Source organism: Dendrobates tinctorius, unplaced genomic scaffold, assembly GCF_039654945.1.
Source record: "Dendrobates tinctorius isolate UK_male_01 unplaced genomic scaffold, ASM3965494v1 ptg000278l, whole genome shotgun sequence".
Taxonomy (NCBI): domain Eukaryota; kingdom Metazoa; phylum Chordata; class Amphibia; order Anura; family Dendrobatidae; genus Dendrobates; species Dendrobates tinctorius.
This window is the reverse complement of record NW_027361945.1, coordinates 569,517-597,317: the sequence shown is the minus strand read 5'-3', so window position 1 is coordinate 597,317 and position 27,801 is coordinate 569,517. Positions and strand designations below refer to the sequence as shown.

Here is a 27,801-nt window from a genome sequence, read left to right as displayed (position 1 = left end):
AGATTCGGCAGGCACACTGCGCATGCGCCCGCCATTTTCTTCCTGGACCAAGATGGCGGCGCCCACCGGAAGAGGCAGGAGGGCCCGGGGACCACAGGAAGGTACTGGGGAGATCGGGGATCCTATTTATCTCTCCTGTTATGTGCAATCACATCAGAGGAGAGAGAAATTTCATGCAAAATCGCTTTTTTTTTTTTTTTCCCCATTATACGGTTAATAAGAGTGATCGCAAATGCGGAGTCGTTAAAAAACCGACCCGAATCATGTTCTCTGGGGTCCCGCCAACCGAGACCCCGGAGAAAATCTGACTCTGGGGGGCGCTATACACTTTCTCCACAGTGCCGTTAATTAATGACGCTGTGGTTTAAGTACCCTTAGCAGTCGCCGTTAAAAGGCATATCGGCGGTCGTTAAGGGGATATCTTTTTAGGCCACGTTCACGCGTTCAGTATTTGGTCAGTATTTTACCTCCGTATTTGTAAGCCAGAACCAGGAGTGGGTGATAATACAGAAGTGGTGACGTGTTTCTATTATACTTTCTCTCTCACCCACCCATGACGGCACCACGGAGAGAGGGGATCCGCCCTTCAGGGACAGGAACCTACAGATAAAAGGGCGGTACCTCTCCTCCGCCTTCAGTTGGGTTCCTGTCCCTGACGGGGGGGACCCACAGTACGGCGTACCTGTGCAGCAGAGGAAGAGTCCGGATCCTGGGCCGGCCTGTCCGGTATTCGGCAGCGGGGAGGCCCCTGTCGCGGCAGGAACGGTGCCCGAAGCCGCAACCGCTGGGGCCGATGCGGGCTGCCGGGTGAGCGGAGGGAGACGCCGGAGTCGCCGCTCCGGAAAGGAGATAGGGGCTCGTGGGGAACCAGTGGAAGCATGGGCAGCGCCATGGTACAGAGAGTACCAAGATGGCCGCTGCCCCGGAAGTAGAGGTGCGGCTTCCGGGTCCCTGAATCATGCGCAGGAGCTCGCTCCCCAACCAGCGCGATGCAGGATGGGAGCGGTGACGTCACACGGGCGGCAACTTTAAAAATGGTGGGTACAGAAACTCCTGGCTGGAAGCGATCCTAATAATGGAGGATAGCGACCAGCAACAGGAGCTGCATGCCAGGCAGCAGCACCACCAACCCCACCACCGACAAAAGGAACGAAACAGAGAGGGCTGTTCCAGCAGTCACTCCACGCGGCGTAGTACGTCAGCGGCAAGGAGCAAATCGCCACCAGGAGATCAGCCTATACAGGACCTGACTCCATCTCCCGAACCGGTACCTGCAGACGCGCACCTTTTGGGAGTAAGTGATCTTCGTGAATGTTCACCCTTGTAATACAATTCCTCTCCCTTATTAGGGAAAGAAGAAGGCAAAAAAGAACAGGGAATGCCCCACTTGCACTAGACCCCTACCTGTATCATGGGAGAAAAAACTATGTGAGTCTTGCACAAAGGAAATTCTTTGTCAGGAGACTCCGGATTTCGCATCCGACCTAAGGGCCGCAATCACATCAGAGGTTCAGAGTTCCCTCATGTCCCTTAAACATAGGGATAAAACGAGGAAGAAAGACACGATAGAAACCTCCCAGTCAGACTCTTCCACGTCGGGAGAAATCACGACTAAAACCTCGGAATCTGGCTCCTCATCCTCAGACGAGGAAACAGGAGGGCGTCACTGTTTTCCCCTAGAAGAGGTAGACAAACTTGTAAAAGCTGTAAGATCTACCATGGGGGTATTGGACCCTAGGCCGGATAAAACAGTCCAGGACATAATGTTCGGCGGACTAGGCCAGAAAAAACGGAGAGTATTTCCGCTTAACGAAATTGTCAAGGGCCTAATTTAAAAAAGAATGGGACAAGCCAGACAGGAAAAATACTACAGTCCCTTCCCTTAAAAGAAAATATCCCTTTGAGGAGGAGGCATCTACGTCTTGGGATAAAGCCCCGAAACTCGATGTAGCAGTTGCTAAGGCCTCAAAGAAATTCGCCCTTCCCTTTGAGGACATGGGCACCCTCAGGGACCCCCTAGATAAAAAGGCGGATAACTTTCTAAAGGGGGCATGGGAGTCGGCAGGCGGTAACCTCAGGCCAGCAATAGCGGCGACATGTACCTCAAGAGCCCTAATGGTATGGGTGGACCAACTTGAGAAACAGCTGAGGGAAGGGACACCAAGAGATAGAATCTAAGATCTTATCCCAGTAATAAGGGGAGCGGCTGCATTCCTAGCGGACTCCGGCCGATTCAGTCAGGCTATCGTCCAAAAAAGCAGCACTTTCAAACGCGGCCCGAAGGACATTATGGCTTTAAAGTTGGCCAGGGGACCTACAGACCAAAATGAAATTGTTCAATCCCCTGTGAAGGGAAATTCCTTTTTGGGGAGACATTAGATGACATCCTCCAGAAAGCAGGAGACAAGAAGAAAGGATTCCCAAATTTAGGGCCAGCAGCATTTAAGAGGCCCTTTTGAAATAGGAGGTTTTTTTCAGAGGAGACCACCGAAGGAACAAAAGTGTGATGACAAAAGAAGAGAGAGAGGGTTCTTCTTTAATAACTCTCCCCAAGACAAAAAGCCCTCCAGGTGACAGTACGCCCAGGGTGGGGGGGAAGGTTAACCCTTTTTCTCCAAGCCTGGAGGAGAATTTCAAACAACCCATGGATAGTAAACCTAATCCAGGAGGGCCTAAGAATAGACTTTCTCTCTCTCCCACCTCAAAAGTATGTAACAACGCCGCTGAGATCCAGTACGCGAGAACAAGAAGCGCTAGAAAGCGAGGTCCTAGGCCTAGTAAAAAAAAAAAAGGAGTCCTCCAGGAGGTTCCCCTGCAGGATATGGGCAGAGGGTTCTACTCCCCTCTTTTTCTAGTAACCAAACCGGACGGCACCTTTCGAACGATTATAAATCTGAAAAAGCTAAACGAATACGTCAGGAATCAGAGCTTCAAAATGGAGTCAATCAGGTCCACCACCAAAGTCCAGTTCCCAAAATGCTACATGACGGTGTTAGATCTCAGCGACGCCTATTATCACGTCCCTATCCACAAAGAGTCCAGAAAATATCTCAGGTTAGCCTTCTCAATAAAGGGCAAGGTGAAAGAATTCCAGTACAGAGCCCTGCCGTTCGGAATATCGATAGCCCCGCGGGTATTCACCAAAATAATAGCAGAAATTATGGCTCATATAAGGGAACAAGACATAATAATAATCCCGTATCTAGACGACTTCCTAATAGCAGGCAGCTCAGCTCAAAAATGCAGAGAACAGAGGGACAGGGTGATGGACACTCTACAAGGCCTAGGCTGGCTTCTAAATCTAAAAAAATCAAGATTGGAGCCCAGCAGGGTGCAAGAATTCTTGGGCCTAAAGCCCCCGTTACACACTGCGATATCGCTAGCAATATCGCTGTAAAGTCACCGATTTTGTGACGTTGCAGCGATATTGCTAGAGATATCTCTGCATGTGATACTTACCTCCAACCGGCTCCCCCGCTGCTCATCGCTGATCGCGCGAGAGGCTCCTGGATCATTCCTCGTCGGTCACTTCCTGTGGCGCTTCCTGCTGTGAAGACGAGCGACGCGTGGAGCCAGGCGGGAGGACGCAGGATCGCCGCGTCTGACAGGTAAGTAGCGATCCCCGTCCCCAGCGATGTCGCTGGTGAGATCTGCCTGTGTGGCAGCTCACTAGCGACCACTTAGCGATGCACCAGCGATCCTGACCGCGTCATATCGCTGGTCGGGATCGCTGGTGCATCGCTAGGTGTAACGGTACCTTAACACTAGACTCAAACATTCAGGCGTGTCGCCTCCCAGACCACAAAAAGGAGAAAATCGCTCAAGTTACAGCGAGAGCAATCCAAAATCCCTCTATGACACTAAGGAAGGCTATGTCACTGCTGGGTTCCCTATCTGCCTGCCTGCCAGCAGTTCAATGGGCTCAGTTACACACGAGAGATCTCCAGTGGGACGTATTAGCCAACCAGGCAGCAATAGGGGGACACCTAGAGGGTCGTATTACCCTAAATTCAAGAACTATTCATTCCCTAGTTTGGTGGGGAAACCAGGAAAATTTGTCCAAAGGGATCCCCTGGGTAACAAAGATAACACACATAGTGACAACGGATGCCAGTCCCACGGGATGGGGAGCACACATGAACAACGAGGTGACTCAGAACGTATGGGGAGATCAAGAACTAAAAGCCTCAAATCAAAAAGAGCTTCTAGCAGTAGGCTATGCACTGACACACTTCCTACCCCTGCTCCAGAATCACCATGTCCGCATTCTTTCGGACAATCGAGTCACAGTGGCCTATATAAATCATCAAGGGGGAACCAGGTCCCAAGCCCTAATGGACACATCTGCCAAAATCCTCAAACTGGCAGAGGAAAACCTGCTATCTCTGACAGCCCTACACTTCCGGGACTTTCTGAGCCGCACCCAATTACGACAGGGGGAATGGGTACTAAAGTGGTCCATTTTTCGGCAGATTGTAAAAATGTGGGGGACCCCAGACACAGATCTGTTTGCCGATTTCAAAAACAAAAAAGTAGACACCTTCTGCTCCCTAGATCCCAGGGGGAATCCTTTAACTCTAGACGCGTTTATGCTCCCATGGACACAGAGTCTAACATATGCCTTTCCCCCAATCATGCTCATTCCAGCGGTCCTAAAGAAAGTCAGGGAGGATGGGGCAAGAATGATACTGATAGCCCCTTTCTGGCCCATAAGAACCTGGTTTTCCTGGCTAAGAATGCTCTCCGTAACCGACCCATGGATCCTACCGGGTCTCCCGGACCTGCTATCGCAGGGCCCAGTGTTACATCCTCAGGCACCGAACCTCCATTTAACAGCATGGAATTTGAGAGGGCACTGATGAGGGACAGGGGATTTTCAGAGAACCTGATAACTACACTACAAAAAAGTAGGAAACCGGTTACCATGAGAGCTTACGGCAGAACATGGAAAAAATTCCTATCCACTTCTAGGGCAAAAGTTCAGGACGGGGTTTCGTTTGATAAGATCCTAGAATTTCTACAAAAGGGCCTAGAACAGGGTCTGGCGGTCAACACATTAAAAGTACAAATAGCGGCGTTAGGCGCCCTCTATAACCATGATGTGGCAGGTGACCCCTGGGTAGCATGGTTTATTAAGGCCGCAACCAGATCTAGGCCAATAGCTAGTCAAAGGTTACCGTCATGGGACCTGAATCTTGTACTTTCAACGCTGACAGGCCCTCCGTTCGAACCAATTCACTCGGCACCCCTAAAAATCCTATCACTTAAAACGGTGCTTCTGGTGGCACTAACATCAGCCCGAAGAGTGAGCGATATTCAAGCCTTATCAGCAGGGCCACCTTTTACAAAAATTCTAGAGGATAGAGTCATCCTAAAACCTGTCCCGGCCTATCTACCTAAAGTATCATCCCAATTCCACAGGTCCCAAGAGGTAGTCCTTCCTTCCTTCTGCCCAAATCCAAAAAATAAGGGGGAAGAAAAATTCCACACTTTAGATGTTAAAAGGTGCCTAGTACAGTACTTAGAGGCCACCAAAAAATGTAGGAAGGAAGGCTCTCTCTTTGTATGTTTCCAGGGTCCTCGGAAGGGGCTCAAGGCATCCAAGAGTACCCTGGCAAGATGGATAAGGGATGCGATTGCCCTGGCATACTCATCCAGTGGAAATACCATCCCGGAGGGGCTGAGAGCCCATTCCACAAGGGCAATGGCGACCTCATGGGCTGAAAGATCTGAGGTATCAATAGAACAAATCTGTAAGGCGGCCACCTGGTCATCACCTTCGACCTTTTTTAGGCACTATAGATTAGATCTAACCTCTACATCTGACCTGACCTTCGGGAGAAGAGTCCTTCAGGCGGTGGTCCCTCCCTAAGCTACCAATCTCTAATTCTCTCCGTGGTGCTGTCATGGGTGAGAGAGAATAGCTTAGTTACTCACCGATAAGTGTTTCTCGGAACCCATGACAGCACCCGCTTATTCCCCTCCCCTTCACGAGTATGGTGAGCACGTTTTTACTGTGAGTAGAGTGTTTCCGTTTAGGCACGGTGGTTTTGATAAATAAGCAGTATTATAATATTGTGTATATATTTCTGTTGTCTAACTAACCTGGAGACCCTCTGATGCTCTGTAACCAACTGAAGGCGGAGGAGAGGTACCACCCTTTTTATCTGTAGGTTCTTGTCCCTGAAGAGCGGATCCCCTCTCTCCGTGGTGCTGTCATGGGTTCCGAGAAACACCGTTATCGGTGAGTAACTAAGCTATTTCCTCTGTTCCTCTCCTGGTTTTGTCTGACGAATACTGAGGTAAAAAACTGACCAAATACTTAAGGTGTGAACGAGGCCGTATTGTCTCCCGGGTGCGGATTTTTATTTCTTTCAGGACAGGTTGTATGTCTTCACTGCTGTTTGGGGACATATGAATTATTGCAGAGGATTTTTATTTTCAACATAAATTATTAAAAAAATGCAACATTTGGTGCTGGATGAATCCTCCGGATTGTTACAGCTGTGTGGATACCTGATGTGTGTAGGCTTTTTTGGCATGCAAACTTTCTAGTTTTTCATTTTCATAGGAGCCCCCTATACTTCCAGAGCTGCTGACACCTGTGTGCAAGGCGTGCTGTGCACACTATAGATGGTGCTCACTGATCAGCCCACAGATGGTGTGATTTCCCACTTGTCTCCTTCTCCCCAGGGGCCTCTGTATCTGACAGCCAGTCACTGACCTGCACCTGAGAGATTGCAGAGGCCTTACCCCCAGTCCAGAAACTTACCATGCTCTAAACATGTTGCTTGGTCATTATTTGGTTAAATAATAATTGCAAATATGCCCATCTCCCCTGTATGTAAGGTGTCCTGGACCCAACAGTTCCCCAATAAAGGAGCCTTATCTTTAGTTCGGTATTAACCCTTGGACACTATAATCGTATGTGAGCCTCTGATCTCCCACACTGTCTGCCCCCTCGTGCGGTGCTACTTACTAAAAGGAATTTTCTGCTTCATGGACTATTGATTTGCTACTTTTGCCTGATTCATCACTTGTGACTTTTCAGAAAGATCCTCCTGAATCTTTGGTGCAATTTTTGTGACATTTTAGTGAAACTTGCAAACTTTGCGCTACACATCACAAAAAAGGTCAAAAACAGAGAGAAAAAGTATTTTATTTTGTGCCAAACTCTTGAACCACATAAGACATTTTGATTAATATGGCACAGAAAACACCAATTAAATAAGACCAGACAATAAAGGGAGATGATGAGTCTGGACCTTTATTTCCTTCTGAACCTTCTACTTTCACACTCCTGTTTTTCTGGCCCTTTTTAGAATGAACCACTCCAAAAGTATGTGCAGGAAGCCATATCCCGAGACCACAACACCCGTGTCCACCGTCCCTCAATTGGGAATTTACAGCAGATCCAGAAAGACTTGAGGGCCAGTAGAGATGCTGAACGCCAAGCGAGCCGCTACCGGTTAGTCTCCAGCCTTAGACCAAAATGTGAGCAGGAGGAAGATGGCAAGTCTGACAATAGCCAACCTGCCAGCCCTGTGGGCAATCTTGGGCCAGAAACAGCGAAAGCCTCCGAAAAAGACGACGCCAACTCCAAGGGCAGAAAAGAAGAGACCTTCCAAGTTTTTGATATAGAACAGGAGGAAGCCGAGAAGGAAACTGGCAATCTCAAGGTTTGTGAGGGCTGGAGGGAGAATGGTGGCACTTTCTGATGTTATGTGGCGGATATGTTGGTAAATTAACTGGCACTCGACATGCATCTCTATGAGCTCCATTCCCCATAACGCATCTCTATCCATCATGAGGTTATAGGGATTGTCCAGGACTTGCATATTGGTGATAGGATAGGTCATCAATCTGAGATTGGTGGCATCCTGCTCCCCACCAGTCAGCTGAAATCTGCCCCGGCATAGTGGGAGATAAACTGCAGTGCTCTGCAGCGGCACTTGGCAATGTGCGGAACATCTGGCTGTTGCTGGGCAGACACAACCTGATAAGTGGTATATCATCAGTATGTAAGACCCGGTCAGCACTTTTAAATGTTGAATGAACAGGATCAATATCATCGGGAAGTCTACTGGTTAACAGGTTATGCCACTCTTCCCATCCATGGGTGCAGGTCTTGGCTCACAGCCGCCACTGATCATATGCCCAACATGTCTTCCAATAATAGAACACATGTTTTGGGACTTGTCTTTCCCCAGTAATTTCCTACAGTCCTTCACAGCATGGCACATCTCTATGGACTTGTAGATCCGGAGTCTAGATGATAAGAGTAGGGGAGGCAAATCAAATGAAATGGTGAGTATTATAACATGACTGCTTCCTTCCAGGAACATCACCACATGTCCCATGGGTCGTGTCTGGTATTACAACACAGCTCCACTGGAGTGAAGAAAATGGGGCTGCAATCCCAAATACAACCTGTGGACAGGTGGGGCAGTGTTCTGCAAATAAGCAGACATGTTTATAATGACAGACAACTTTGTTTTTATTTATATACCAATAAGGGCAGCCCAGCACTCTGCAGTCTCATAGGGAATGAATGGAGTGGTGGTCGCATATGTGCACGGTGGCTGCCAATTTGTGCAGGTCCCAGCAGTCATTAAGTTACCACCTACCCTGTGGATGGGTGGTAACTCGTTTCGCCAGAGAACCCTTTCACCTTCATCCATACTCCCCTGGACACGAGCGCTGGCTCCGGGGTAATTACATACACATATTGTGAATTGTTGGACTAAAAACAACTGGTAGAATGAATGTACAAAGTGATGGTGTTGTGTAGGGAAGAATAGATGGGTTTTGTTGCAGTTCCTTCCTCTACCTGCGGTACCTCATGGGCTGCGCTCCTTTCCTGTGGAGCCTATGCCTGTCTGCTGTGGTACATACAGGATGCTGCACCATCCCCCTGATGGGCCTCACCTGTGAGCAGACCTTCAGGTGAATGTGTGACACTGGGCTCCATAATTAGATGTTCCATCCAGACCTCGCACATTTCTGCTCATCCTCACTACCTATATACATATATATTTCTGACTATAGAGTATGACAATATATATTGTAGCACAGAAGGATAAATTGAAGCATAACACTTTTTTATTCCTGAAGGTCTCTGACCCGGAAACCATTGTGTGTAATTCCATGAAGATGATTCGGGAACGCCTGGCCGTGTCTCCGGGAGGGCACGGTTCGGAACACAGAGAGGACCCTGAGGAGTTTGTATATGACATTTACTATGCTGAGTCGTCTCCGAATAACTGGATCCAGGACATCCTCTCTGTCCAGCCTTACCACTATGAGCAGGAGCTGGTAAGAGGAGCTGGGAGAGCTTATTCACAGCTTTCCATAAAGATATGTCTGTGGGAAACTGAGTGGCAACCAGTGTGCACAATTACTGCTCCCTGAAGAATTCTATCTGAACATCCTGTGCCGTATGTTTGTCTCAGGTCAGGTGTATATCGCAGCGTCTGTAAAACTACACTATAAAAATATATTATTTAAGCCATAAGGTAATGGGAGTCAAGAAAAAAATAGCTAGAAAAGCCGGAACCTAAGGATTTTTTGGGCTCTGCACCTCCTTCAAAAGCTGCAGTCCTGTTCAAAAACCTGTATCTTCAATGTTACCAATAAAAATGGCAAGACCTTAAAGGGAACATGTCCCCATGAATATGGCGTTCAATCTGCAGGCACCATGGTATAGAGCAGGGGGAGCTGAGCAATTCTATAGTTTTGTGGGAAGATTTAGTATAACTTGGGTTACCATCATTTAATCCTGTTTTTGGAGATTTTTGGTCCAGTGGGCAGTCCGATCAGTGACTGACAGCCATCTCTGCCAGCTTTTCATGTAGAAGTGTGCAGTCACTGATGATATCACCCTGGATGAAACACCAAGATACACTGAATGTTTTCTCACAAATCTATGTATTAATCTGTTCGGCTTCCCTGCTCTGTAACCTTTTGCTTGCAGATTGAATGGCGTTTTCATGGTGACGGTTTCCTTACAATACCCATTTATGAAGATGGGAATAACACTTTAGGGTTTATAGGTTAGTGGTTATCAGCAATAAGTACAGTGTATTGAATATGCAGACCAGGGATCCACTGTGCACCATCCCACTGTGCATCATCTTGGCAAGTACCGTATATACTCGCCTATAAGCCGAGATTTTCAGCCCATTTTTGGGCTGAAAGTCCCCCTCTCGGCTTATACACGAGTCATATACCTGGGGAGTCGGAGGGGAGCGGGGGTGTCACAGATCATACTTAACCCCTCCTGGCGCGGTCTCTGCAGCTCATTAAACTCATTAATATGCACATATTCATGAGTGTAATGAGCGGTACCATGTAACCGCTGAAGGCAGGGAGGGAGACCGTGGAGAAGCGGGGCTGCAGAGACCGCGCCAGGAGGGGGTAAGTATAGCTATATTCACTTGTCCCGGGTCCATCACTGCTCACCGCTGTCTGTTGCATCCACTGTCTGTGACATTTAGCCAGCAGAGGGCGCGGTGACGTGTTAGTGCGCGCCTTGCCCTCTGCTGCCTGAACGTCACTGACAGATGACGTGGCAGACAGCGGTGAGCAGCGTGGGAACGGGGGACAGGTGAATATCTCAGGTGCTGGGTCCTGAGCAGGAGAGGTATATGGAGCGGCATATGGGGACATATTCTATGGAGCGACATATGGGGACATATTCTATGGAGCGGCATATGGGGGCATATTCTATGGAACGGCATATGGGGGCATATTCTATGGAACGGCATATGGGGGCATATTCTATGGAACGGCATATGGGGGCATATTCTATGGAACGGCATATGGGGGCATATTCTATGGAACGGCATATGGGGGCATATTCTATGGAACGGCATATGGGGGCATATTCTATGGAACGGCATATGGGGGCATATTCTATGGAACGGCATATGGGGGCATATTCTATGGAACGGCATATGGGGGCATATTCTATGGAACGGCATATGGGGGCATATTCTATGGAACGGCATATGGGGGCATATTCTATGGAACGGCATATGGGGGCATATTCTATGGAACGGCATATGGGGGCATAATCTATGGAGCATCTTATGGGGACATAAACTTTATAGAGCACTATATGGGGCATATTATTCTGTGGAGCATCTTATGGGGGCATAATCTATGGAGCATCTTATGGGGGCATAATCTATGGAGCATCTTATGGGGGCATAATCTATGGAGCATCTTATGGGGGCATAATCTATGGAGCATCTTATGGGGGCATAATCTATGGAGCATCTTATGGGGGCATAATCTATGGAGCATCTTATGGGGGTATAATCTATGGAGCATCTTATGGGGGCATAATCTATGGAGCATCTTATGGGGGCATAATCTATGGAGCATCTTATGGGGGCATAAACTTTATGGAGCACTATATGGGGCATATTATTTTATGGCGCATCTTATGGGGGCAATATTAACCTTTGTGCAGCATTATATGGGGTGTATTTTGTATGGAGCATCTTATGGGGCCTATCATGAACTGTATGGAGCATTATATGGGGCTCCTGATTCAATATGGATATTCAAAAACATTTAACCTACTGATATCTCAATTAATTTTACTTTTATTGGTATCTATTTTTATTTTTTAAATTTACCAGTAGATGCTGCATTTTCCACCCCAGGCTTATACGCGAGTCCATAAGTTTTCCCATTTTTTTTGTGGCAAAATTAGGGGGGTCGGCTTATACACGGGTATATACGGTATATATTTGGTAACCAGCTTTTTCAATCTCTGCTCTGAATCGAATCCTGAGTGTCTCCACTCCATTCAATGTCAGCAAGCAGTTAATCCTGAATGCTACATATGTGTTTTCATCTTAGCAAGTATATATCTGGTATATAGTTATTTCAACTTACTCTGCTTGTCCCCTTATGTAGTGAGGTCAAGTAACTTTACAAAGTGCTTTATGATCCATGTAGTACTGGACATTTGTTTATCTGACCACAACATTTATTGGGTCCTGATGTCTCAGTTTAGTTTGATTGGTAACGAGAAAAAAAAAACAAGATCTGAGAACTAGCCTGCTATATATTCAGACCTAGCTTGGGGAAGCATTTATGCAGGGGGCATTTATGTACATTTAATCGAAGTACATTTGATCTAAGTATGAGGCAGTTATAACATGGCAGTTAGACAGGGCAGGAGACAGGTAAGACATTTAAAGACATCTATTTCCTGTTCATCTGTATTGCAACAAATATTTACCATATGCATTGGTCTAATTTATCTCATGGCTGCAGCAATCACTCACAACCACCGCCCTTGCATTAACTCTTTATACTCCATCCATATCAGCCCCTCAGTCTTTTCCTCTCCTATGTATAGCTCTCACGCTCTTTTCACATTGCTAAATTGCACAGATCCATTCAGTCCCACAATCCAACATAAGAGACGCTCCCACAAATCACTTAAACATCTTCTCACTCTTTCTATCCTCCTTCTCCTAGTCGTAGGAGACATCGCTCCCAACCCTGATCCCCCATGATATAGCAAGTCAAGCCCACCAACTGCTACACTCAGAAACCCCTCTAATCTTATTAATATTCCCTGCGTGCCTTCTGTCTCATTTAATTGTGCCCTTTGGAATTCTCACTCAGTATGTAATAAACTCTCCTTCATCCATGACTTCTTCCTTTCTGATTCGCTTAACCTTCTGGCTCTTACTGAAACCTGGATCCAGCAGTCAGACACCACCACCACTGCTGCTGCTCTTTCATATGGGGGACTACACTTTTCACATACCCCAAGAACAGACATTAGAGCAGGTGGAGGCGTTGGTCTGCTTCTATCACCAAAATGTACCTTTCAGGTTATTCCTCAGGTATCCAAGCTTGTCTTCCCTTCCTTTGAGGTTCATGGCATCAGACTCTACTCCCCCTTCTCCTTGCGAGTGGCAGTGGGTATCGTCCTCCCGGCCCCTCCCATCAGTTCCTGGATCACTTTGCCACCTGGCTTCCACATTTTCTCTCCTGTGACATCCCCACCCTTATCATGGGTGATTTCAACATCCCCATCGCTCTTCCCCTCTCTCCACCTGCTACTAACCCTTTATCTCTAACCTCCTCTTTCGGCCTTTCGCAGCTTACGAACTCTCCAAAGCATGTAGATGGAAACTCCCTCGACTTCATCTTCTCTCGGCTTTGCTCAGTGGATGATTTCACAAACTCCCCTCTCCCGCTCTCTGACCACAACCTTCTCTCATTCTCTACCAAGAACTGCCACCCTGCTCAGTTCACCCCCACTTTCCATACTTATAGAAACATACAGGCCATTAACACTCAGAAACTCATGAAGAACTTGCAGTCATCATTGGCTTCTATCTCCTATCTCTCATGTCCTGACTCTGCACTGAAGCATTACAATGAAACACTTCAAAGTGCCCTGGATGAAATTTCATCTCCTATACATAGAACAACATGACACAGACGGCGACAACCCTGGCACACCCTGCAAACACCTGTCCTGCAGCGGTGCTCCAGGTTGGCTGAACGTCTGGAGAAAATCCAACCTATACGAAGATTTATCCATTATAAGTTTATGCTTAGAACATGCAACACTGCCCTTCACCTCTCCAGACAAATCTATTTCAACACCATCATTACCTCACCGTCCAAGCATTCCCTACTCAACCCAATAGTGCAGGCCCCAACCACGAGCCGACGATTTGGCCAGTTACTTTATCTCCAGTCCCTTTCCCCTGCTGTCACCGCCCACCTAACAAAAATATTTAACCCCTCTCTCTTCTGGTATCTTTCCCTCCTCATTTAAGCATGCTATCATACATCCATTACTTAAAAACCATCCCTCGACCAAACTGTGCCGCTAACTATAGACCTGTCTCTAATCTTCCCTTCATCTCTAAACTCCTGGAATGCCTGGTCCACGCCAGTCTTATCCGCTATCTATCTGATAACTCTCTTCTCGATCCTCTAAAATCCGGTTTCCGCTCTTTACACTCTACTGAAACTGCTCTCACTAAAGTCTCTAATGATCTACTAACCGCTAAATCTAATGGTCACTACTCCATGCTAATTCTCCTGGATCGCTCTGCAGCATTCGACACTGTGGATCATCAGCTCCTCCTCACTATGCTCCGCTTCATCGGCCTCAAAGACACCGTTCTCTCCTGGTTCTCCTCCTATCTCTCTGACCGCTCCTTCATTGTATCTTTTGCTGGCTCCTCCTCCTCTCATCTTCCCCTTACTGTTGGGGTTCTCCTCAAGGATCGGTTCTAGGCCCCCTTCTATTCTCTTTGTATACTGCCCCTATTGGTCAAGCAATCAGTACATTTGGTTTCCAGTACCATCTCTATGCTGATGACACCCAATTATACACTTCTTCTCCTGACATCACGTCTGCCTTTTTAGAAAACACCAGTGATTGTCTAAACGCTGTCTCTAACATAGTGTCCTCCCTCTACTTGAAACTGCACCTGTCAAAGACTGAACTCCTTGTGTTTCCTCCCTCTACTAATGTACCTATGCTCGACATTGCCATTTCGGTGTGTGGTTCCACTATTACTCCCCAGCAACATGCCCGCTTTCTTGGGGGTCATACTTTACTCCGAGCTTTCATTCACCCCCCACATCTAATCCCTGGCTCGCTCTTGTTATCTGCATCTCAAAAATATTTCCAGAATTTGATCTTTTCTTACTTTTGATTCTGCAAAAACTTACTGTTTCTCTTATTCATTCTCGTCTGGACTATTGTAACTCTCTACTAATCGGTCTCCCTCTTGCCAAACTCTCCCCTCCCATCTGTCTTGAATGCTGCAGCCAGGATCATATTCCTCACCAATCGTTACACCGATGCCTCCACCTTGTGCCAGTCATTACACTGGTTACCCATCCACTCCAGAATCCAGTACAAACTTATTACCCTCACCCACAAAGCATTCCACGGCTCAGCACCAGCCTATATATCCTCCCTCATCTCAGTCTACCACCCTACCCGTGCCCTCCGTTCTGCTGATGACCTGAGGTTAGCATCCTCAATCAGAACCTCCCACTCCCGTCTCCAAGACTTTACATGTGCTGCGCCAATTCTTTGGAATGCACTACCCAGGTCAATAGGATTAGTCCCCAATCCCTACAATTTTAAGCGTGCCCTAAAAACGCATTTATTAAGACTGGCCTACCGCCTCAACACATTAACCTAACTATCCTTGGTTGGCCCAGTCAAAAGTTTTTACCATAACCAGGTTTCCTGCATCATGTTCCCACATGCTTTATGCATCTATTATCCCTCTGTGTCCGTACTGTTACATACGCAACACTATGGCTGGTCTGAACAATGAAGGCAACTGTTACCACCCACCTTTCCTGTCTCCCCTTTTTTCCTCATAGATTGTAAGGTTGCGAGCAGGGCCCTCATTCCTCTTGGTATCTGTTATGATCTATGTGATTATTTTTATGCTGTAATGTCTATCGTCTGTACAAGTCCCCTCTAAAATGTAAAGTGCTGCGGAATATGACGGCGCTATATAAATAAAATTATTATCCCACCCCCTCAGATACAATCCCCTTATTTTCATTGACCGCTTTTGTTTGGAACTGCTGCTGAATTCAGTGTGCAGCCCTGCACACACTGACACTGCAGGGGCTGAGATCATGCACAGTGTCAGTGTGTGCAGGTGTGTTCTTGTCCTATCTGCTGCGGACACTCGCTGCACACATTAGTGGGTGTCTGATACTGACAGGAGAAAGAGATAAAAGCCCACCTGCACTGACAGTGTTCTCTCAGCTCCTGCAGTGTCAGTGTGCACACGGCTGGAGATTGAATTCAGGTGTAAATGGTTTTGGGGTGACAGACCTCTTTACCTGTGGGTGATGACCACTATTTTTTTTTACTATAATTGTGATCCCTTTTAAACCGTTAAAGAATGAGCATTTTTCATAATCCCCACAGAAATGATGGGACAGAGGTTTCTTCTCAGACCAACGCATGACACAGCCCTATAATCTGGCTAGATCCGGGAATTTGTCATAAGTATATCATGTGGATTATACTCAAGTACCAAAATAATCCCTTAGTTTTCTTTTATGTTATTTATTTATTCTATTTTTGTGACGTGTATTTTTCCCTCCCACTTTGCTTGCTCAGATGCTGGATGATGCCGAGCCGGATGAAGTATATGAAGATGAGGATGATGAGAATGAAGAAAACAACTGGAGGAATGATTATCCCGATGAAGAAGACGAGGAGTGCAGTGATCGGGAGGAGAGATACCGGGGTAATTTCACCTGTAATAATTTACTGATCCATAGAGCAGCTTTGTGGACTAGTGACCCTACAATATGTAATATTAGGAAGTCTCATTTTCTTTAAGTTGCATCATACAAACAATAGAAACCTTAAAATCCACAATCTTTGTATTGCGTACATGGTACAATCATTCATGTGAGTTACAGCTATGGGGAAAGGTCGTCCATATGACATATCGATAGATCATGTATCCAGGTCCTTCTTGGCCCCTATAGCTACACACAGCTAGTAATGTCCTAATATCCGTAGTATAGTTCACATATGACAGACTATACTACGGAGTGTTCTATATTTTATTCATCTAAGCCCAACTCAGATAAATGGAACTGAATTTAATTTCTGCACCAAAATCTGCAGCGTGTGAACTCTTTAACAAGGCCATATTTTTATTTGGAACCCCCTGCAAATTCTAAGTGGTCCAATAGATGGCGCCCTACATGAATGTCTAATAATGGTGGAGGTGATGGACGGCACATTGCTGGCTGCTTAGCTGCACTGCATTGTTACAGAACATAGGACATGGAGTTCACAAACTTTCAGATATTTTGATTACCAAGCACAACTTAAAACCTCAGTGTGTCACAACAGATAGACATATGAACACATCTAGGGGCATTGGACAGCCCTTTTTGGTATGCAATTAACCCAACAACTATACAGTGGCAATAAAAGTAAGTGTAACCTTTTGGACTACTTATTTGTTTGCTTTGATTACTAATAATGTGGTCTGAAATGAAAAACTATTATTTTTAGAGACTCAAGCAGGATCTGAATAAACTAATAAGGCCTCACTCACACTTGCGATGAATTTGGACTAGTGCAATCCGATAAAAAATCGTAAAGCACTCAGCCCAATGTTACTCTATGGTGCAGCTCACATTCGCCATTATTTTTTCATGCCAGTACGGCCTGCAAAAACAATTACAGCATGCTGAGTTTGCATCCAAGAATCTGATCGCACTCATGCATACAAGTCTATGGGTGTGTGTGAAACATCACACTGTGCTAGGATATCCCCCAAGTGCAGTGCTGTTTAACTACTTTTGAACTGCTCCTAGACTATAAGCCTTCGGGTGGTCCACACTTTACTCTGCAGTGACATTAAGGAATGTCAATTCAGAGAAATCTGCTTACACAAATGTCCAGCTGTCAGGCACAGCCAGACTCCCCACAGAGAAGGGAAACATGATTTATTATCATGTTTACTGATACATTGAGCATGAGATCATTGGGACTAGGGAGGGAGCAGGAGCTGCTGGGTCCTAAGAGACTATCAGCTGTGCTATGCAGACAGGAGGCTGAAATTCACGACTAACTAGGGCAAATATACCAGCCCCAGTTAAAGGAGGAATTGTCAATAAAAAAAATTATTGATTGATATGTTCGAATGCCCTGAAAGTTTCTTAAGACCTTATGTGGGGTGCTATGTGTAGTGTAAAATAAAAAGCGAGAGAAAAGATCTAAACTAAAAACGCACTACCAGACCAAAGTGCAATTTACAGCCATTGAAAAGAAATATGTCCAGTATATAAAAATAATTTCTACAGAGATAAGCAAGTTTTTTTTAGTGGTCTTTTGTAGTCGTAAAAAGAATTTAAACATAGCCTTGTTTTTCCTATTTTTCTTTACAGTTTTCCCCAATGGTAGTGTGGGAAAAAAGGACTATAAAAATTAAATCCGATGTATCGCGGTATAAAAAAAAAATTAAATACAGTCTTTGAATTTCTGAGATCCTGAACTTTTTAGAGACATTAAAAGCAGAAGTACAAAAAAGCTCCAAAATGTACCTGGTCAGGAACATGGGGGTGGGTGTATGGGCCCAGTCATGAACTGGTTACATGTGTAGTTTAGTTTCTATACTTTGTGCTAGTGTGGGTTTCCTTACAGCAGTCAGGAAAATAGTAATATCATTACTATTATTTTATGTTACCGGGAGGAAACCCACACAAGCACAGAGCATAGAAACTATCGTACACATCTAAATAGTTTAGATTTTTATTATCCTTGGAGAAAGTACTGTATGTCAGGAGGATGGAGTTCTGTAATTCTGGCTCAAGACGACTACGACTAGGTGACCTGCATAATATAATGTCTTCCAGCCCCACTTCTCTGGCACACACCGCATATGACCCAATAACTCGTCTTGCACATTTTGGGTGTGGAGGATCTTGGAAATCGAGATCTGTTGTGCTCATTACAGAACCTGTTTTTTAACGTGACTCTCCTCACCTGGCTGCGTCTGTGTCCTCCCCGCACCCGTAGGCAGGCTGGCATCATACATTGTAAGTCAGCTAAAGCCATCCTAATTATGGGAATGTTACTCACCCACCTTGGGTTAGGTATTAGGAAACCTCAGACGTGTTCGACAATAGGAGCAGTGAAAGTAAATCTACAGCCGGAGCAGACGTTCTAGAAATCCTGCAGAGTAGTTATCATACAAAGTGTGGGAAGACTAATTGCAACACGATGGGAAGGAAGCCCAAACACTAAGGAAAGGGGGAGTAGAGACCCCAGGTAGATCTAATAGCACTCTGGCTCCACTACCGTCCCTATATTGGTTCCACACCAATCACCGAGTAGGAACCTAAGCCCTGTATCTCTTTAGAGCTAGGCCCTGAATAGGGAAGTGGGGGGATGTGCACTGGTCAGTCCCCACTGTACACTACAGACGTGAAGGGAGACAAACAAGGTGGAAGCAACTTATTTTCATTAGACTCAGAGAGGTAACACTAAGCGTCCTCCAACAGCACCAGAGAGGAAGTAAACCGACTACTGTAGCTCCAAGCCTTCACAAGGGAAAATGTGAATATCACCGGTGACTCCCAGAAGCAGACTGAGAGTCTATAAACACTCAGGTCCAGGCGTGTCAATTAGAGCTGAAGGGAGGTTGCCGCTGGTCCAAAGGTAAGAAGGATTAAGAAGGCATCTGCAATGCCAAATGCAGAGACCTTCTGCAGCCAGATGCAGAGTGACTGTCTGTAGCATCTGATACACCCGTGACAGTAGTAATCACCTGTAATGAAAGCAAAGCATTGGAAAGTGTTGGTTTACTTGTTATTTTCTGTCTTTGGGAGAATTCTTCATTAGAGACTATTTCTCCAACGTTTGTTTTAACCATTTTTGTATAAATGTGCATATATGAAAATGTTGTGATATGTTTGTACTATAGCACACACTACAGGAAAATAACATTGTGTACTCCTGGTGGTCGGAGGGTGTTAAGGGGTTGAGATCGCTTACTCCGCACCAAGCAGCTGCTGTGCAGGAACACAATGTGACCTATTATATTTAGATCATGTCTTGACTTACAGGGGACCGGTGTCTGCCCTCTATAGACTCGTGTTATGCAGCATTAAAGGTTCATTTCAAGATCACAAATATGAATTACGTATGTGAGAACTGGTGTACTCTGGGTACACCCATTCCTAAAGGGGGGGGATCAGCTTTGGGGGCTTTTTTTTTCCTTGCAAAAATGATTATTATCCAAAAAAACATGCATTTAATTGGGCTTCATTAATGATTTTCCACAGTTCGCCTTATATAGCTAATGAGTTGCATTGGCTATTGCTGTCCGTAGAATGAGCTAACTGAGAAACCGTCAGAGAGCTCATTATTCCAATCCAATTGCAGAGTTTCTAGATCTTTTATCTGGCTTTTTTTCTGAGTTCTTCAACTGATCTATGACCACAGACTACATCAAAATTCAATGTGCAGATAAATATTGAGCCTGTTAAAGCAAAATGGTGCAATTTTAATGAAACCCAATTGAAAAAATGATTTTTAGCCCAAAATTAATCCATTTAAGTTTTATTATACACTAGCTGAAGAGCCTGGCGCTGCCCGGGCATAGTAACTAACTGTGGTTATTGAAAATTATAATTATCCTCCATCCCATAGTCCCGTGCCCATATACCCATCATACATATCCACGATCCCATAGGCCCGTGCCCATATACCCATCATACATATCCTCCATCCCATAGTCGTGTGCCCATATACCCATCACACATCCTCCATCCCATAGTCGAGTGCCCATATACCCATCATACATATTCTCCATCCCATAGTCCCATGTCCATGTACCCATCATACATATTCTCCATCTCATAGTCCCATGCCCATATACCCATCATACATATCCTCCATCCCATAGTCCCGTGCCCATATACCCATCATACATCCTCCATCCCATAGTCCCGTGCCCATATACCCATCATACATATTCTCCATCCCATAGTCCCATGCCCATATACCCATCATACATATTCTCCATCCCATAGTCCCGTGCCCATATACCCATCATACATCCTTCATCTCATAGTCCCGTGCCCATATACCCATCATACATATCCTCCATCCCATAGTCCCTTGCCCATATACCCAACATACATCCTCCATCCCATAGTCGAGTGCCCATATACCCATCATACATATTCTCCATCCCATAGTCCCATGTCCATGTACCCATCATACATATTCTCCATCTCATAGTCCCATGCCCATATACCCATCATACATATCCTCCATCCCATAGTCCCGTGCCCATATACCCATCATACATCCTCCATCCCATAGTCGAGTGCCCATATACCCATCATACATATTCTCCATCCCATAGTCCCATGCCCATATACCCATCATACATATTCTCCATCCCATAGTCCCGTGCCCATATACCCATCATACATCCTTCATCTCATAGTCCCGTGCCCATATACCCATCATACATATCCTCCATCCCATAGTCCCATGCCCATATACCCATCATACATATCCGCTATCTCATAGTCCCGTGCCCATATACCGTTATACATATCCTCCATCCCATAGTCCAGTGCCCATATACCCATCACACATCCTCCATCCCATAGTCCCGTGCCCATATACCCATCACACATCCTACATCCCATAGTCCTGTGCCCATATACATATCCGCCATCCCATAGTCCAGTGCCCATATACCCATCACACATCCTCCATCCCATAGTCCCGTGCCCATATACCCATCACACATCCTCCATCTCATAGTCCCGTGCCCATATACATATCCGCCATCCCATAGTCCAGTGCCCATATACCCATCACACATCCCCCATCCCATAGTCCCGTTCCCATATACCCATCATACATATCCTCCATCCCATAGTCCGGTGCCCATATACTCACACACATTCTCCATTCCATAGTCAACCATTATGACATCATAATGAGCGGCGGCGGGGCTTGCAACCTTTGATGACATCAGCGTCGCCATGGCAACCATTGTGACATCATAATGAGGGGCGGGGCTTGACACGCACACACTGCTTCCCCAGTATGCAAATAGAGGCATTGTGACATCACAATGAGGGGCGGGGCTTGACGCGCACACACTTTTTCCCCCAGTATGTAGATAGGGGCAAAACTGTTTGGTGAATTGGAACGCGCAGGGTTAAAATTTCGCCTCACAACATAGCTTAGGACGCTCTCGGGGTCCAGACGTGTGACTGTGCCAAATTTTGTGGCTGTAGCTGCGACTGTGCGGATGCCTATCCCGGACATATACATATACACACACACACACACACACACACACACACACACACACACACACACTTTGAGCTTTATATATTAGACTAGCTAAAGAGCCCGGCGCTGCCCGGGCATAGTAACTAACTGTGGTTAGTTATAGAAAATTAATTATCCTCCATCCCATAGTCCCGTGCCCATATACCCATCACACATCCTCCATCCCATAGTCCCATACCCATCACACATCCTCCATCCCATAGTCCCATGCCCATATACCCATCACACATCCTCCATCCCATAGTCCCATGCCCATATACCCATCATACATATTCTCCATCCCATTGTCCCGTGCCCATATACCCATCATACATATTCGCCATCCCATAGTCGAGTGCCCATATACCCATCACACATCCTTCATCTCATAGTCCCGTGCCCATATACCCATCATACATATCCTCCATCCCATAGTCCCGTGCCTATATACCCATCATACATATCCGCCATCTCATAGTCCCGTGCCCATATACCCGTCATACATATCCTCCATCCTATAGTCCAGTGCCCATATACCCATTACACATCCTCCATCCCATAGTCCTGTGCCCATATACATATCCGCCATCCCATAGTCCCGTGCCCATATACCCGTCAAACATATCCTCCACCCCATAGCCTAGTGCCCATATACCCATCACACATCCTCCATCCCATAGTCCCGTGCCCATATACATATCCGCCATCCCATAGTCCCGTGCCCATATACCCGTCATACATATCCTCCATCCCATAGTCGAGTGCCCATATACCCATCACACATCCTCTATCCCATAGTCCCATGCCCATATACCCATCATACATATTCTCCGCCCCATGCCCATATACCCATCATACATATCCGCCATCCCATAGTCCCGTGCCCATATACCCATCATACATATCCACCATCTCATAGTCCCGTGCCCATATACCCATCACACATCCTTGACGCGCACACACTTTTCCCCCCAGTATGTAGATGGGGGCAAAATTGTTTGGTGAACTGGAACGTGCGGGGTTAAAATTTCGCCTCACAACATAGCTTAGGACGCTCTCTGGGTCCAGACGTGTGACTGCCAAATTTTGTGGCTGTAGCTGCGACGGTGCGGATGCCTGTCCCGGACACACACACACACACACACACACACACACACACACACACACACACACACACTTTGAGCTTTATATATTAGATATGCTTTCTCACAGCTTAATGAGGCAATACAAAATGAAAGACACTGTGGGGACACCTGGGCAGCATCTTCAGAGACAATACACAAAATGTTAAACTATGTGGTTCTCTGTTGAGCTTAGCTGATTCGCTTTCCTTTTCTGCATTTGTATCCATTGTTTCTCAGCTTATAGGGAACACGGGTTGTCAGATAACTGGTTGATAGGAGGAAACAAGGGCAATGCTGCCCTTGGGCAAGGTCACACGTAAAGGAAATCTGTGGAATAACATCATCCCCATTAAAACTGCACACATGAGCCTAAGGCCATGTGCACACGATGCAGATATGCAGTGGATTTTACCGCTCAGAAACGCTGCATATCCGCATTGTGATGTACAGTAGCATGTTAATCAATAGAAAAAAAAAAAAAAAACGCTGTGCAGACGCTGCAGATTTTTCCGCGCGGTTTTCTTGTGGTTCAAAATATGCAGCATGTCACTACTTTTGTGTGATTTTCCACCTGCTCCATTCTCCAAATCCACAGGGAGAAATCTGCAGAGGAAAACCGCAAGAAAAAAGGAAGAAATACGCAGGAAAAATGCAGGTCATTTAACCTGCGGATTTCTTCAATTCTGCACGGAAAAATCCGCAGGGCAAAAAAGTACGTGTGCACTTAGCCCAAAGGTCTTTGAAATGAAAATTAACACCTTTATATCTTTTATCTGTTGCTGCATTGCAGAGAAATTAGCAGTTTCATTCATGCTCATATTGCGTGCTCTTGGTGTAACAGCACTGGAGCCACTTCCTCCCTAGCAGCAGCCTCCGTGGCTTGATTGATGAATCCCAGTTTGTGGCATCAGGCAAGGAAATCAGACAGTGCGCTATGGATCAAGCTAAAGAAGCTGGTGCTGGGTGAGGATACAACCCTTGAAGATTTTTGGAAGTGCGCTGTCACACAGGGAGCAATTAGTGCCTTATTTAGATATGAACTAAAAGTCTGATTTCTCGGGAACACAGCAACAGATAGAAGCTAGGACAGGAGATCAATACTTGCTGTATACTCTACAGAGAAGAGGATGTGGCTGTGAAAGTTCAGAGCCTGGGGACACAGCCTCACCGGTTCTCTTCACACCCCTGTTCTCTTATAGTCCCAGCAGGTCTATCTCTAGAAGGGTTCGATGGTATCAGAGTTTCATCATTTGGGAGGGTGCTTTGAGTGGTCTGCAGTCCTCTGACTGCAGACTATGACGTAGGTGCTCTTTAATTCCTTTGGTTGTGAACATTCTCCAAATGAGCTCATTTCTGTAAACCCATGGAGAACTAAATAGCAAAGCGCTGACCGCATATCGGAAATCGCCAAGGTTGTACAAAGAACTGAGCCGGAGCAGTAGTTGGAATGTGTAAGAGCACATTCACACTGTGGCCATTTCACAGACAAAACCAAATTTAAAAAAATATATGTACATCGGTTTGAAAATGTATTCACCTCCTTGGCATTTTTCGTCTTTTCTACCTCACAACCTGGAATTTCACTTTTTTTTTTTTTTTTTTTTTAGGGTTTGCATCAGTTCATGTAAAGAACATGCCGACAACTGTGAGCATTTGGTTTTCCTTTTATTATGAAGCAAACAACAAATAGGACAAAATAACTGAAAACTTCAGTTTGCATAACTATTCACCCCCAGCCCCCTTTTGTGACAATTGCAGCTGCAAGTTGCTTTGGATAAGTCTGTATGAGCTTTTCACATCCTGCCACTAGGATTTTTGCCCATTCCTCAAGGCAAAACTGCTCCATTAAAGGGAATCTGTTACCCCATTTTTCGAGTATCAGCTGTCGGCACCGCCATCAGGGGCTTATCTACAGCATTCTGTAATGCTGTAGATAAGCCCCCGATGTAACCTGAACGATAAGAAAAAGGAGTTAGATTATACTCACCGGGGGGGCGGTCCCGTCTTGGTCCGAAGGGTGTTGCGGTCCGGCGCCTCCCATCTTCTAAGGGTGACGTCCTCTTCTTTGCTGCCTGTTGTGGCTCCTGCGCAGGCGCACTGCTCTGCCCTGTTGAGGGCAGAGCAGAATACAGCAGTGCGAAGGCGCCAGACCTTTGGGAACTTTGTCCCTGACTTGTTTGGGGATGGGTTTGGCCTTCATGGTGTGTGGTTAGTGGTGCCTCTTGCTTAATGGTGTAGCAGCCTCTGGTCTTTCACTTAGAATGCACACAGGTGGACGTCCTTCACTAAGCATGGGACTTATGAAGGTAATTGCTTGCACTAGAAATTTTTAGGGGCTTCATAGCAAAAGGGTTGAATACGTATGTACATGCCAATTTTTAGTTATTTGATCCCATAAATGTAATTTATGCCTATACTTTTCTCCCTTCACCAACTTAGGCAGGTTTCACATTAGCGTATTTAACATGCAGCGCACGACGCCGCTAAGCTCCGCCCCCTGCCCACCTCATCCGGTCATTTCCTCCTACTATAGCACACGGCTGCATGCGATCTGCGCACCCTATCTTTAGCATAGGGTGCGCTGGCCGTGCGCTAGTAGGATTTTGGCGTGCGCTGCGCACTTTTGAAGGCGCGCCAAAATGCAACATGGTGCGTTCGGCGCACCTTCAAAAGTGCGCAGCGCACGCCAAAATCCTACTAGTGCACGGTCTGCGCACGCTATGCTAAAGATAGGGTGCGCAGATCGCATGCATCCATGTGCGATAGTAGGAGGCGATGACCGGATGGGGCGGGGCTTAGCGGCGCCATGCACTGCATGTAAAATACGCTAATGTGAAACCAGCCTTAGACTGTTTATTGCTGATGCATCTCACACAAATCCGATTACAAAAATATTTAAATACCGGTTGTAATGTAACAAAATAGATAAGCCGAGGGGGTGAATATTTTGCAAGCCACTGTATATACACACACACATAGAAACAAAGACTAAATGGCCAATCACATTTTTTCTATATTTGACAACTTTTTATTTAAATGTTTCCACGATAAGAGATTGGATCGCTGATGTCACACTATAATCTCAATGGTGTCTGAGGACATTGGACCGAGGCTACAGCCATCGAGGGGCCGAGGTTCGCCCGGTACTACATTGTGGCACTATAAGAATGAATGGGGGAGCATGCTCTACCGCGACAAGCAAGTCACAAAAATTCCACCTGAGTGGGGTTTCGGCTACATAGCCCTAGCTTAATCGACAAACTAGAAACTTGTTCATTTTGTCACATTTTCTTTTGCATGCATAAAACACCTGGCATCTTTTATGTTCCTTGTTATCTTTGGAAGCTTCTATTGCCCAAAGCAATGTTTGTAGCTTATATGCAAAATAAAATAAAACTACCCCTGCTACATGGCGACTCCAAACACATTAGAGCTGCTTGTGCTGCTCATTCTCACATCGGATGATGTCCTGTCAATAAGTGCCCCCAGGATACAATCTGCACCTCCCGGCCATGAGACATTATCAGCTCTGCTCACCACCCGATTGGTGGAAGGGGTTGTATGTTTAAAAATTAGAAGATAAGCAGGTAATGATCTAAAGAGAATGTGTTACCAGGTTTTTGCTACCCCACATGTGAGCAGGCAAAGACCCTGATTTCAGCGTTGTCACTTACTGGGCTGCTTGCTGCAGTTTTGAGAAAAATCCATGTTTTCTCAGATCTTCCAGTTCCCTGAATGCTCAGCTCTGTATAACCCTGCCCACATCACTGGCATCTCTTGCTGCCTATGCACAGTGTATTCAGAAAGCTGCCAATCAGTGGTGTGGACCTGGTTATGCAGAGCTCATGGATATGGAGGGCTGCATGGCAGCAAGTTTACTAGTCCTCTAATGATAAAATCACTTATCAGCAAGAGATTAGCAAAACTACAGGAAGCTTGACCTCCTATCATTGTCGGTTACACCAACAAGCTGTTTTTCGGTCTTTCTTCAGTCTGATGCATAGTATTTGAGTCCACAATAATAAAAATACAATTTTGGGCGACAAGTGACCGTGGTGCCAGGTAATACAACCGTACAATTTTCTATCCTCAGGTTACTATGAAGACAGTAATGAGGACTCCGGGCACGGCCGAGGCCATGCATGGGATGACTACTATCTGAGAGCAAGAGACTGTGAATATGCCGCAAATGAGTATTCTGACTGATGGGGAATTCAACATTTTGGGGGGCATCTCTCTGCGGTACAAACACCAATGTTCTGTTTTAAGGGCAAGGTTACCAGGCTGATCTTTACTTTTTGTTCCATTAACTTTGTAATAACTGGTTGATTTTCTCTCTTCTTATTAGCTGGGTCCCCAATTTCCTCTTGCCCCAATAGTCACATAATGTCTCCAGCTACATTATTCAGCCTTGTTACATTCTAATGGCTGCTCTCACTGTCAAGTGTAATGGACCCAGTGATGATAATGGTAAGGGCTTCTGTGTGTATCGTTCACCTGATGAAATGTGTATGTTTTACACCTATAAAGCTACCTGTAAATGTGGATTTTATGTTAATGTTTGTATAACTAGTAATTGCACCATTTTGTTGCTCATCATAACATGAGAAACTAATATAGGATCCCATGCTGGTTATACAGAACCACAGAAACATGGCTGTTCCAAAAACCAGTTCCACATCTGTTTATAAGGTGCTGCTTCATCCATTTTCCAATAGACAATGCCATCTAACTTCTGTTATTGTTACAATAGGAATTTTAAATATATGGGATGGTCGTCTTTATTTTACAAATGCTATTTCTTGCATTTGCTCC

The 27,801-nt window shown here is 45.8% G+C and overlaps 1 protein-coding gene across 2 annotated transcripts in view; it reads left to right on the top strand.

The window, feature by feature from the left end:
* Nucleotides 1–27,533, top strand: part of LOC141072597 (probable RNA polymerase II nuclear localization protein SLC7A6OS) — a 51,681-nt gene extending 24,148 nt beyond the window's left edge. The window contains exons 2-6 of one of the 2 annotated variants that reach the window (XM_073559885.1): nucleotides 7,323–7,679; nucleotides 9,115–9,315; nucleotides 16,154–16,283; nucleotides 24,594–24,631; nucleotides 27,080–27,533. In XM_073559885.1, coding sequence (XP_073415986.1) covers nucleotides 7,323–7,679; nucleotides 9,115–9,315; nucleotides 16,154–16,283; nucleotides 24,594–24,631; nucleotides 27,080–27,148 — 795 coding nt within the window. In that variant the 3' untranslated portion in view covers nucleotides 27,149–27,533. The remainder of the gene's footprint in view (nucleotides 1–7,322; nucleotides 7,680–9,114; nucleotides 9,316–16,153; nucleotides 16,284–24,593; nucleotides 24,632–27,079) is intronic. The other variant, XM_073559884.1, reaches the window with a different exon arrangement.
* Nucleotides 27,534–27,801: the final 268 nt, after the last annotated feature.